Source organism: Glycine max, chromosome 6, assembly GCF_000004515.6.
Source record: "Glycine max cultivar Williams 82 chromosome 6, Glycine_max_v4.0, whole genome shotgun sequence".
In the NCBI taxonomy this organism is placed as follows: Eukaryota; Viridiplantae; Streptophyta; class Magnoliopsida; order Fabales; family Fabaceae; genus Glycine; species Glycine max.
Window position 1 is genome coordinate 12,190,090 of NC_038242.2, and position 13,172 is coordinate 12,203,261.

The following is a 13,172-nucleotide window of genomic DNA, read 5'->3' on the forward strand; positions in this document are numbered from 1 at the left end:
ACACAGATCAGTGCAATGCGGCAAGAATCTCTCCCATAGAAGCTGATTCAATGTCTTCTTATCACTTTCAAAGATGCATTATTTTCAAACACTTGATAGAGAATAGAATATACTCATAGCCATAGGTTGCAATAAAGCATACACTCTATTTAGCCATTTATGGATCTACCCGTTTCTTGAAGAATGACTCTGTTAAGGCTAAAAATAAATAAATAAATTCGCAGAACGAATGATAAGAGATTGGATTTTGATTTCAGAACTAACACTAGAATTCAGTAGAGTGGAAAAAAACAGAAAGAAAGTGAAATGAGATGAAAGTTTTGAATTAAAATAGAGTATATAAAAGTGTGAGTCTCATCTCATTTTGCATGAAATTACAAATCAAAAGCAAAGAAGAACGACAGAGGAAGAGATCATAAAAGCGTAGATCAAGATCAAGAAGCTAAAATGCAGAGCCCAATTCCTCTTAAACTTTCCAAAGTAGCTCTCAGGGGGTTCCTGGTAGTGAATCTCGAACTCCTCGTCAGCAACCACCGAGTCGTAGTCGGCGCCGTTGGTGGCGGCGCCGGCGAGTCTGGTCTTGATCTCCCTGAGCTTCTCGGTGGCCAAACCAAGAGTAAGCTTGTGGCAGCGGCGCTGGTACTTGAAGGCGTTGATGCACCTTAGGGTTTGGGCGACGGAGACGTAGAAGATGAGGTGGGCCATGGAGAGGAGAGTGATGGGGATCCAGCAGTGGCGGCATTGGAGGCGAGGGGACTGGGCCTGGGCCAGGAAGACGAGGCCCAAGAAGATGAAGAATATCTGGAAGAGCTTGTGAAGCTCCTTCTTCTGGAGGTCGATGGCGCGCTTCTTCTCCAGGGTTTTCTCGAAGTGGAGCTGGATTATGGTGTTCAGGGCCTGGAAGGCTGTTTCTTTCGAGTGGTGGTTGTGGCTGGTGCTGGTTTCGTAGTCTGCCATGGATGGAACCACGCCAAGCCCAAGCCAGCTCTTTTGTTCCCGACAAGAACGTTGGGACATCGGTTCGCCCAATCCAAATATACTACTCCTCCTACTCATGAGGACCACCTCAGACTCATATTTTTACATTTTATTTCAATTCAATTTTTTTTTTATTTCATTTTTTCACTCTACCCAATCATTTCTTAGTAACTTAACCACTTAGGTTGGTAATTTTTTAACAATCATATATAAATATTTATTCCTATTTATTTTAAACATCTTATTAACATTTATTAGCACTTATTTTAAATATTTCATCAATATTTTTTATTCTTTTTATTTATCTTTTTCTTCCTATCTCATTATAAATCCGATTCATAAAATATACTATACTAATACATTAAAACTAGATGATGGTCTACAATATATTATATCACAAAACTCTTATTTGTTTTCCCGTTTACTTAGAATTAAGAGAAATTAAAGAAGAATCATAAAATCACTAATTGTCATCATTGTTTCTTTTTACTTATTGGTTATTTGTCAGCATCCTTTCACTATTCCACTTTTGGTGATTGATTACAATTGATCCAAGTATTTATCCCATCCTTAGTAATCTAGCATGTCCTAGATTTTAAGGATATGAGAACATTTCTTGATATAATAATGCATGCTTGTATTATTTAGTTTTTGCACAAAGATTTCACATTAAGATTAAAAAGATACTTACTATTGTTAATAATTAAATTATTTTAATAAAAATTTCATTAAAGATAATCAACTAAGTTTTTTAATAAATATTAATTATCAATAAAATTAATAAATATTTTACATCAATAAAATGTTAAACCTCTGCCCAAAAAGGAAAAAAAAAAAATAAAGACTTGCAGGGATGTTACAACCTACAAGTGTGATGAGGATCTCATGTTGTGTTTAGAATTGTGACACGAAATGCTCCATATAAGTTGGCTGGATAAGTAAGCCCTTTACAAGACATAGGTTTTATGTGAATAAACTTCTCAATACGTATTTATAGAGAAAAAAAATTAAAGTAAATTAAATTAAGTTTATTCAATAAGTTAAATTTTGATTTTATAAATCTTAAACGAGAAACTTTAAATAAAATTGAAGTACATAAATTTATTTTAGTTTATGAAATAAATCTAATTTATTGTCTTTTTTATAAGTATTTACAACACAGGTCTAACTATTAAAAAACAGAAGTATAAGGGATGTTTGTTTCATGCACAATTTTTTTATTCTTTAAATTATGGTTCCTAGGAATAAAATATGAGAATATTCTTAGATATATTATAACAAATGTGTTTGATTAACTATTAAAAATAAAAATGGTTTGAGAATATTTTTATATGTCCATGAATAATTAAAACATGTGTTTGTTTGACATTTTTTTCTAAGAATAAATTTAATAATTATTAAAATATTATTATTATTATTTTATTTTTTACAAAGAGATATCCTTATCGTTAAAGTCTGTTAAAAAAAAACATGTGTCCAAAATAGGTACAAATGTAACAAGGAAAACCCTTAAAAAGTAGTGGGAAAAAATATAACTGCAACTCATCATGGCCCTTTAAAACTGCAACCTTGCCCCTGCCACCTAAGTACATGTATATTTATTGCAAATCAAATTGTCAAACAAAAAGACACAAGTAAGAGAATAGTAAATTTAGAGTTACAATGTTAATATTATAAAAATTTAGAGTACCTTTTTAAAAATTATTATGAATAACACACATGAAATTGGGGATAAATGAAATTGACACAAGAACAAAATATGTGAAAATGATAAAAATTATAACACCTACTTCAAGAGAGCATTGAGGTGGTAGTTGGATAGTGGATAATAAAAAAAATATGTGTGTACTTTTACACAAAGAAAGATATCCCATCAAAATAAATATTCCATACTCCTTCCATCATAATTAAATATTAGTAAAAAATTATTGTTTACCCAAATATAAAACATATCTGATATTAATCATTTTTTTTATTACTTTAGCTATGTTTGATGAAAAGTTAATTAGAAGCTCAAAATTAAAAAATTAACTTATTAAATTAAAAGTATTTGATAGAATTAATTATTGAAATAATTGAAAAATATAAAATTATAAAAAAATGATATCGTGATTTATTTTAAAAAAAGGATAACAAGAAAAAAAATATATCAAAGATAAAAGTGTAAGAAAATATAAAAAAACCTAAAGTAATGTTTCAAAAAATACTAGAAATTATTAAAAAATTGTTTATCAAATAATGAATGAAATGAATTTTTTATCTAGTAAAAAAATTAAAAATTAACTAAAATACATTATTTGAACATAGCCTTTTTAACAAATGTGGAACGATTTCCATCCTTCCTGTATAGGCAGGATTAAAAAAATTACTTATGAAACTAACACCCCCTAAATTGAATAATCATTTCTCAAATTTTACTCCAGCTGCTGTGCTAGCCGGAGTCAACAAGATCATTACGTAGATCACAACTCATTATACCGAAGGCAAGGAAATTCAGTCAGCACTAGAGTATAGACTTGTGTGTAAATTCCCAAATATTCTCACGAAAATAGAGGCCATTCTACGTTAATTGGAGACGTTTAATTCATTACTTGATCTTCCTATTACTTTGCCAAAGCCAATAATCTTTACCCAAAAAAGCTAGGAATTAAGCACAACTTTGGTAAGAAGTAAGATACATATCCATCTAACATGATTGCCAATAGCTTTGCCCGCGCGTGATGTAATAATCCATTTCGCTACTTTAAACAAAAATAGAAATATCATTTTACATGCTTCATACAGTCTATTTTACAAATTGAAAAGATACAAAAGGAAGAAAAGATAAGAAGAGAAAGAGAAAAAGTGTGAGATAAGATAAATGAATTGATAAAGAAGATTACAAAATAAATTTATTGTAAAAATATTATTATAACTCAAAACAAACATGCACTTTCATTATCATTGCAGTTCACTGTTCGCCACTATGCTATCCTTTATTGTCACAAGCATACAAATCCAACCATTTCCCACCTGATCACACATGGGTTTACAAACTTCTAGGGAAAAATTTAAAATATCAAATTAAAATAACACGCCCAGTGACTTTGTTTTTTACAGAGGGGCAAATCTCTCTCTCTCTCTCTTTCTCTGTGCGCGTGTTCCTTGTATCATCTACCATGTTCGCTAAAGAAAAAAAAAACGATTAAGAATTGAAAATTGGAAGATACAGTGTACTGTAATACATACAAAAACAACACCCTTGAGATTGATTTGTATTTACTACTTACCTAAACCCAGCAACAAAATAAAATATTGAAATCTACTCTTGCTGTTGTTGATGACTCCGACCCATCATAAGATTCATAACCCCCTCCAATCCAACAAGTTTGATAAATGATTGTAAAGTCAAAGGAACCCCCACGTTGCTTGTCATCAGAGAAGATGTTCAATTTTAGCATATTAAAGAAAGAATCTCTTGAAACGAAGCTTTTTAACTCATAATTGCAATGGAAGAAGGACTATTATTATTATTATTATTATCAACCATCTGATTCTGATACCCACTTTGATCCTGATTCTGATCCTGATCTCTCTCAGCATCTTCAGATGATGACTGAGTCTGAGTCTGCATCTCTTGCTGCTGTTCCTGACTTTGACTTTCCATGATATGCATTAACAGCTCCTCAGGCTTCAACTCGTTCCCATGATCCACCACCTTCTTAGGCTTCTTACTGTACAAAGCCTCAAGGTGGTGATAATAAGGACACGTCTTGGAATCCTGAGGTTTCCTCTTGTTCTTCTCCTTTATCCTCTTGAAGTACTTGTTTATGTTCTCCCATTTCTCTTTACACCTCTTTGCACTTCGATCATAACCAATGCTCTTCATAGCCAAAGATATCTCCTCCCAAAGAGGCCCTTTAGACCCATTATTACTATTATTATTATTCCCTTGTGCCTGCACATCAAACTCAGTCCTTAACCTTATCAAAGCCTCCACTTCATCCTTCGGCCACCGCGAACTACTCATGTGCACAAAATTCCCAACACTAACACCATTATTTCCACATTCTTGTTTATCCATATCAGTGACAACCGTGACATCACCACCTCTATTAGCATTAGCACCATTTTGATGCTTGTTTTTCTGTTTGTCGTTCTGAACCTGAATTTTCTCGAGCAACTGCACCGTGCCTTCTGCTTCTGCGAACTTTTTAAGAAAAGCAAGAACAGCTTCATCTTTGGCGGCAGCAATTGATCTTTCATGAGCGAGAAGCTCGCGTTCTTTCTTGATCCTCTCGAGCTCCTCCTTCTTCCACGCTTCCTCCCTCGCCATTCGATCTTTTTCACACTTATCCAACACTTCCATGAACTTTCTCTGCAGCGTCTCTTGCTTCTCTATCACTTCCCTCATCAGCCCCTCCAGAAACCGCGTCAGCTTTCTCTTCATCTTCCCCGAAGACGACGTCGTCGAACTCGAATGCTCGTGCGCCGCCGCAGCTATAACGGAACACGGAACCGCGTTGAGGATAACATCATCATCATCAACGTTGTTGTTGTTGTCGGTTGTTGTTGTCGGAGGAGGAAGTGAGTGGTTTCCGTCTAAGGCTTCCAACTGCTCGAAAAATCGATAAGTTTTTGCACCGTTTGATTTTCCAAAACGACCTTCTTTGGTTCTCCTATGGTACTTGTAAACGTTCTCGAATTTCTCCTTGCACTTCTTAGCACTTCTATTATATCCTAGCTCTGCTAACTTCCTGAATTTATAATTAATTCATTCAGTTCAATCACTACTATATTATTACACCAAAAAATGAAAGACTATATATATACAATACATTTATGAATTAAGTGTAACATTAGTATTACTAATTAAGGAATGATAGAAGGGGTTTCAGTTGAAAAGAGGGGAAAACAAAAGAAGGAAACTGACCTTGAGACTTGTTCCCAGAGAGGGGCTTTGGGGTTTGCGTCTTTGAAAGCAACGTCCATTTCAGACCTTATCTTGAGCAAAGCCATTGTCTCCTCTCTCGGCCACCGGTTCGCGGCGGAATTCCGGTCACCGTCTTCGCTGTGCTCCGCTTTCGACCCGTCGGATACCGCCGCGGAACCGCCGTCCGCGTTCTCCGTCGCGGTTTCCGGTAAAGTTGAGATTTCCAGCATCGGTTACAACGAAATTACAGCCACGAAACTCTCAAAGGGTAAGGTCAAAAGAGAGAAAAAAAAAAAAGAAAAAAAAACAGCCTCGGGTGAAATTTGGGGGAAAAAAGGAAAAGGGTAATTTCAATTTCAATAACTGGAGTTGTGTGTTTTGGTATGAGGAGAGTTGGTATTGTTTGTGCTATTTCAGTTTGAAATTTGAAGGGCTACTACTACTTCTACCATACCATTATTTACAAGTTTAAAACAAGGGGGAGAGAGAGAGCATCTTGAAATTTGAAAGGTGAATAATAATAATAAGGGGGGGATTATAATATATATTTTAAACTTGATTTAAAAAAAATTGAGATTTAAAAAAGAAGTGAAATGGAGGAGAGGGAGAAGATCAGATAGATTCCATCCAGCTAGGCCTATCAACAGGGCGTGGTGCCATTGGGTGATGGGTCATTACAATATTTTCCCACTCAATGCCATGTTTGTTTGACCTTTGGCAATTTGCACGCAGGGAGCCAACTTAAAATTTGACAGCTACGGTCAATATTTGTGGGCTTTCTTTATCCTTCTTGCTGGGTGTGAAAGGGGTAAAATGGGGAAAGTGGACACTTGGGGCCGAAGCAAAAGTCAGTTTCTTTCTTATTTTTTTATTATTGTGTGGTAATGGAGTTGGGTTCGTAAGGGGAAGGCCCACAGAGCCCACATTCTTGTTCTGTACGTTTCTGCCTCACCGCTGGCTTTGCCCCACGCCACACACAAATCACAATTACGTGTGCCATAAACTCGCGAGCGACGACCGCATTTTTTCTTGTCGGTGAAAAACAAAAATATCCATCCCGCCCCCTTTCTTTTCTTTTTTTCTACGAGACTATCTCTCAGTCAAAAGGAAATAATTAATCTTTTAACGTCTTAAATTTTATTTTTGAGTGAATCTCTTTCAATAAATATTATTTCATATGACAGGAGTCAAAAATAAACTCATTATCATTTGCTTAAAAAATAATGTTATCTACACGCATCACTCTTTCAATTTGTTGGATAGGATAATATAATTGACAAAAAAATAATAAATAATAATCCTCTCAAGTTTCAATTTCAAATCCCTTGTTGTGAAATTATCTGAGTTTATGTGAGAGTGATTATATAAAAGTTTGAGTTCGTTAAATAACGAATTAGGAACCGATACAGTAATGGGAATGGTCCAATGGACAACTAATTATGTTTATTTATAGCTATTAGCTAAAGCGGCGACACCCAGTCTAATCAAACCTGATGTTTTGCATTTTTTTTCTATTTTAATTATCTTCTTTTTCTTTTTTACTACTACAACATTGAATACTGACATTGATAGAGATATAAAAAAAATTAAAAGGAGTCAAAACAAACCTAGAATGAGTGATTAGGAGTTGAAATCGAATAAATTACTGTGGAAATGAAGCTTTTGGTTTTGTTATTGCCATAAGGTCAGGAATTTACTACCAAGTTGAGATACTTGAGATGCGATTTGGAAACTGGGACTATCCTTATCAGTGACTATCATTGAAATTTGAGAATTGAGATAGTCTAACTTATCGGTGTGGTGTTCTTTTTTTTAACTTAACCCGTTCTTATTTGGTTGGTTGAGTAACTTTGGGATTTCATTTTGAAAATGCTATCCATGATTACAGTAGAAAACGACAGCATTCTTCCCTAATTTGAGTTACGTAAACCGTTTCAACACTCCTCACGCGACCTCGCCATTTTCTTAATCTCTTTTTCCCATTTTATCTTTATCACCTCTTTTTTCATCCCCCTCTCTTTACAAGCATTTAGCTGGACATGAGACCCATGAACAACAAAACAATGTACCAATAAGCTATCCGATAAGAGAATATATTAACTAAAATTTTAATCATGATACTTACACATACATGATCTCATGTTTATACGTATTTCTGATCTTTGAATTCTAATTTAAGTAGTTAAATTTTTTGCATACAATAATTTTATTTTATTTTTTATTTTTAAAAACTAAATAAAACAAATTTATTGGATATGCATTCTTTATTTGACTAGTAATAATAAACTTAAATATGTTTTTGTTCTTCAAAGGCTACTTTTGTTTTTTTGTTTTGTTCCCCGTATTTAAATTATTATTTTTAGTTCTTTAATTTTTAAAAAATCTCTTTTTAGTTCTTCTTATCAATTTTTTACGGTTTAGACATATAGTTTGAGATGATTATTTATCACAAAAGAAAAAAATATATTTTTTAAAATTGAAGGACTAAAAAATAAATTTAAAATTAGAGGACTAAAATAAAAACTTACCTAAAGAGACTAAAAATATACTTAAACTTAATATAACTAAAACTATTTAGGAATAACAATACGAAGAAATAAAAGAAAGTGGGTGAGATATATGCACTACAAAGAAAAATACAAATTAATGACGAACACTTAGGAATAGTTTTGAGACTAACACAATATAGCATCAACTGACACTACGTAGGCATTAATTGATTTTCATTGATGTTTTATTTTATAATTTTTTACTTGTGTCAGTCATACTCCACATTAAATGATAATTTTGAAGAAATATGTTATTATAAGTGTCAACTAGGCTAACATTAATATTACTTTTTGAAGAAAAAAAAAACTGACTAGTTGGGGACAATAATTTTTATTTTATGTCCGAAAACGAAATCCCAAATTTCTTCCATGTCCTTCCCTTTTTTCACCCTTCTTTCAATATCTCAAACCCCGCCACCTTTAAACCCTAACATCGAGTAGAGTTATGCGACAAGCTTGCTGGAGCAATGGTTGAAAATAGAGAGCAACAACCTGATCATTTAGGAAGTTTAAAAGTGTATATTGACGCCTTGAGTAAAATGATTAGGATGTGTCTTGATGGAAGATAGGAATGTAGTAATTTGTGCTTCTAGACAACCAATACCACAAAAAGAAAGTTATCCTATCCATGACTTTGAGCTAGCAGTTGCGGACATTCACCTTAAGTTGTGGAGATATCATTTATATGGTGTTAAGTTTGAAGTTTATAGTGACCATAAGAGCCTAAAATACCTTCTTGATAAGAGAAAACTTAACATAAGATAGAGGATGGGATCGAGTTCCTGAAAAACTATAACTTTAAGTTGAAGTACTATCCAAGCAAAAAGTGCTTGTAGTGGCAAATGGCTTGAGTAGAAAATCTCTATGTGTCTTCCATGATGTTGGATGAGATACAACTTACAAAGGATTTTATGAATCTCATTCTAGATATATCCTTGCATGACCATGGTATAGAATTGCATAAAATTTAGATTTCATGTGACTTAAGAGCATATTAAGAAGGCCCATGGTGTAGACTTTTGGATTGCAGGTCAAAATATTGCTAAAAAATAGGTTTTTTACATCTGTTATTAAAGACTTTCAACATTAGTTATTAACTTATATTGAAACTACCGACGTTAAAATATCAGCGTTAATATCGGTTGTTTAAAAACTAATGTTGTTTTATGAAAAAATAACATCAGTTTTTTTTAAAACCGATGTTTTTCACTGATAACATTGATTTTTTTTTAAAAAATCGATGTTTTTTGAATTTTTTTTAAATACCATATCTGTTTTTTTAATTATCAACCTATAATTACTCATATGACTACTTATCATTTAAAGTTGTATAAAACTCATAAAATAAGCTAAATTTATAAATAAAATATACTACCAAGACTTATAAACAAAAATTTACATAAATTAATATATCACGAAGAGTTATAAACAAGATATACCATGCATCAAGAGTACTTATAAACAAAACTTTCTCACAGATGTGTTCAAGATGTTCCAATTCCCACAAAATATATACCACCAAGACTTATAAACAAAAAGTTACATATCAATAATACTATAGTATAATGTACTTTAGTTACAAACAAATCCAAAATAAAACAAAGTTAGAAGTTACATCTGGGAACTTAAATTACTTGCAAATTTTGTGATTGTGCAAAAGTCTTCCATCCATTTCCAATTTTTGCAGTCTTCCTCCAATGATTATAAACAATCCTACACTCTGTAATCCCTTCCAAGTTCAGATGGATGAATCTTATATCTTTCATAAATGAGTAGATGATACTTGGCACATCCTGAAATTAACATTAAATTGATATTAGATATGTATATGATTTTAAAATTTGACAGACAGAGGAGTGCTTAATTATTCACTAAATTGATGCAAGTCATTTTGTACTGACTCAGCAAGACTTTAAAAGTGACTGAGTTATGAACTTAGTGGTACAAGAAATATCATTTAGGATAAGCTTTTGGTTCAGAACTACTTTTGAAGATCGTGAAAAAGAAAACACTCTATCCAAAATGGGTCATGGTCACTTGATGATTTCCAATGAGTCCATATAAATCTCTGAGTTCTATCCATACAACCAGTAGAGTTGGAGTCACCAGATCTTGGTTGTATGTAACAGAATGCATGTTGGCATTACTGTCTAATAGATGTCAAGTATATTCTAGTTCATTCTTTCATTTTACAGCAAAAATGACTTACAGACTTCACCATAAGACTACATTTAACAAGAAAACTAATATAAGACTACATTTAACAAGGAAACTAATATAAGCAAATGTGTTATATCATGTCATGTTTATTTGAGAATAGACTTAAAATTTCTAACCTGATCCATAATATGAATTGTGTTGAACATTTCCTCTTAGTTTTTTTGTTAATCTTCATCATTGTCTTAGCCATTTCCTTCTAGTTCTGTTGATCTTCATCCATTGTTTCTAAACTCCATTTACAATATTAAAATTACTATTAAAAATAAATATGCATGCCTACCTACTAGTAGTAAACCAACACATATGAGTTTGGTCAAGTACATGCCACAAAGTTGAAAGATACACTAGTGCATATACCCATTTTTGAAAAACAACAATGATATTCCTCTCATGAAAAAATTGGAGGCCTAAGGCTATGGCAGAATTCTCACACCAATACAAAGTCCCATTAGCAAACATTTTCATGACCAAACATAGAAACAGAGAAACAACCAAACACAAAAATAAAACTAACCTTTCGTGATTGAGAACAATAACCAGACTGAGTAAAGTTGTGAGTGACAGTGAGAACGAGAGGGCGAGAATGATAGTGAGAGTGACAGCAAGAACTAGAGCACAGAGCAAGAATGAGAGTCACAAAGCAAGAATGCAGTGGTGACACGGTGGGCACATCACACAGCGAGGAGTTGAGTCACAATGAGAGAGCAAGAACGCGATGGTGACACGATGGTGACACGATGCGCACGTTGCGCAACGAGGAGTTAAGTCACAGTGAGAGAGCGAGAGTAAGAGTCGTAAGGAAAAAGAGAATGAGAGTTGTGGCGTCACAGGGAGGAGGAGGAGGAGAACACGAGAACTGAAACGATACAAAAAGGGTTTGGGCGCCAGAACCCTTATTTTATAAAAAAAATCCAACAACATCGATTTTTTAAAAAAACCGATGTTGCTTAAACAAAGACAACATCAAAGAGGGGGGGTATCAACATTGGTTATTTAAAAAACTGATGCTGTTTAAGCACACATAACATCAATTTTTTAAAAACTGATGTTATCAGTGCTTATGCAACATCTATTTTTAAAAAACCGATGTTGATATTCCCCTCATAACATCGATTTTTAAAAAACCAATATTAATGATGACATCTTATTTACAAAAATGCCACGACATATTTTTTAACATCGATTTTTGTTATAATTAATGTTAACATGACGATGTTAAACGTCAATTTTTTAGTAGTGAAAGAATCACTTTAGTTTTTTCTAAAGCTAAATATGAGATCATTATTTTCAAAAAGGGTGTGTGTCCCTAGTAGTGGTAGGTTGAGGGGCCAAATCTTAGTAACAGTCTATAGAAGTAAATTTTTGATGCATCCTAAAACTACTATGATGTACCAAGATCTAAAAAGGGTGCTTTGGTGATCAAGCATGAAAAAAGATACAATTAAATTTGGATCCAAGTGTCTAATATGTCAACAAGTCCAAATGGAGCACCAAAATTTATCTCACTAGTTGTAATCCTTAGAGATCCCAAAGTGGAAATAGAAAAGTGTGTCCATTTGGATAGTTTGCCAACTCAAGTTAATTTATATAAAAGACAAGCTTTGTCTTAGATGTTAGCTATGTCTTGTGTGTTTTGCTTCTCCTGAGGTAGATAGCCATAACCTATTTCTATCTTACTTGGTGACAAACCAGATCTGGAATATAGTTTATGCATGACTTGGATATTAATGCTCATTATGTTCAATTCAGCTTGATCTTAAGAAGGAAAAAAAGTGTTATACTTGTCATATTATTTGGCATAGTGTGGTATGGTTTACTTGGATTATGCATAACAATATTGTATTTTTGGGTGTTCCTTTTGAATTCAATAGTACTCTAGATTTAATAAAGGTTAGATCACGGACATAGTTTAAGGCCAATATGGGCAATGTTCAATGCTCCTTTTTGATTGGTGTGTTGATTTTGTAGCCAATAAAGAAGGTATTCATAGTCTTGGGATCAAGCTCCCTGAGTTATGGATTGTAAGGTCTCACCTCTCCTTTACAACCTCAAACATTAAAGTGTCTTAAACACGATTTGTTTTCAGTCAATAACTCAGGGAGTTTTAAGCATGAATTTGCTAGGGTACCTGATTAAGAATGTACGCCATAGTCCTTGAAGCACCCTTCTAAAGAAAATCTAGAAACAAATAATGCTTAAGATAATTCTCATTATGTATAAAAGCATGTGGATCCTTCTCTCTATAACTCCGTTTTGCTTAAAACACAATGCATAATGATGTATCCATTTTCAATTCAACATTTTCCCAAAAATACTAGGTAAAGAGTGTTGGAACCAAAGATGTATGAAACATCTAATTCTTAAAAATATTTTGATGAAAAAAAAGACTATTAAAATCTGTGAATTGATAACAATGTGTTACGTGCGCAACACATATATGTTTTATTTATGAAAACACCCACAATTGCCTTCAATATAAGTTTCTCTTGATATTAATGTACATGAGAAAATTG

The 13,172-nt window shown here is 33.1% G+C and overlaps 2 protein-coding genes across 3 annotated transcripts; both read right to left on the reverse strand.

Moving 5' to 3' along the window:
- Positions 1–227: 227 nt before the first annotated feature.
- On the reverse strand, positions 228–1,206 carry LOC100805095 (uncharacterized). Its single transcript, XM_003526801.5, has one exon. It carries the CDS (start codon positions 1,054–1,056, stop codon positions 382–384), a length of 675 nt encoding a protein of 224 aa, XP_003526849.4. The 5' UTR covers positions 1,057–1,206; the 3' UTR covers positions 228–381.
- Positions 1,207–3,889: 2,683 nt separating this feature from the next.
- LOC100805632 (trihelix transcription factor DF1) lies at positions 3,890–6,628 on the reverse strand. Of its 2 annotated transcripts, XR_414705.4 has the most exons (3): positions 5,891–6,628; positions 4,248–5,714; positions 3,890–4,143 (listed from the first exon to the last, which is right to left on the reverse strand). XR_414705.4 is itself a non-coding variant. In XM_003526802.5 (2 exons), the coding sequence occupies exons 1-2, from the start codon at positions 6,118–6,120 to the stop codon at positions 4,451–4,453; spliced, it is 1,494 nt and encodes a 497-aa protein (XP_003526850.1). In that variant the 5' UTR covers positions 6,121–6,628; the 3' UTR covers positions 4,145–4,450. The 2 variants fall into 2 exon arrangements, 1 of the variants encoding a protein (XP_003526850.1); XM_003526802.5 differs by lacking the exon at positions 3,890–4,143 and having other exon boundaries at positions 4,145–5,714.
- Positions 6,629–13,172: the final 6,544 nt, after the last annotated feature.

What these genes read in the sequence shown, in the direction of transcription:
- LOC100805095 (XM_003526801.5), bottom strand. Translation starts at nt 1,056, where the DNA reads ATGAGTAGGAGGAGTAGTATATTTGGATTGGGCGAACCGATGTCCCAA.
- LOC100805632 (XM_003526802.5), bottom strand. Translation starts at nt 6,120, where the DNA reads ATGCTGGAAATCTCAACTTTACCGGAAACCGCGACGGAGAACGCGGAC. An exon ending in CTCTGGGAACAAGTCTCAAG is followed by an intron (nt 5,715 to 5,890) that starts GTCAGTTTCCTT and finishes TTATAAATTCAG; the next exon opens with GAAGTTAGCAGAGCTAGGAT.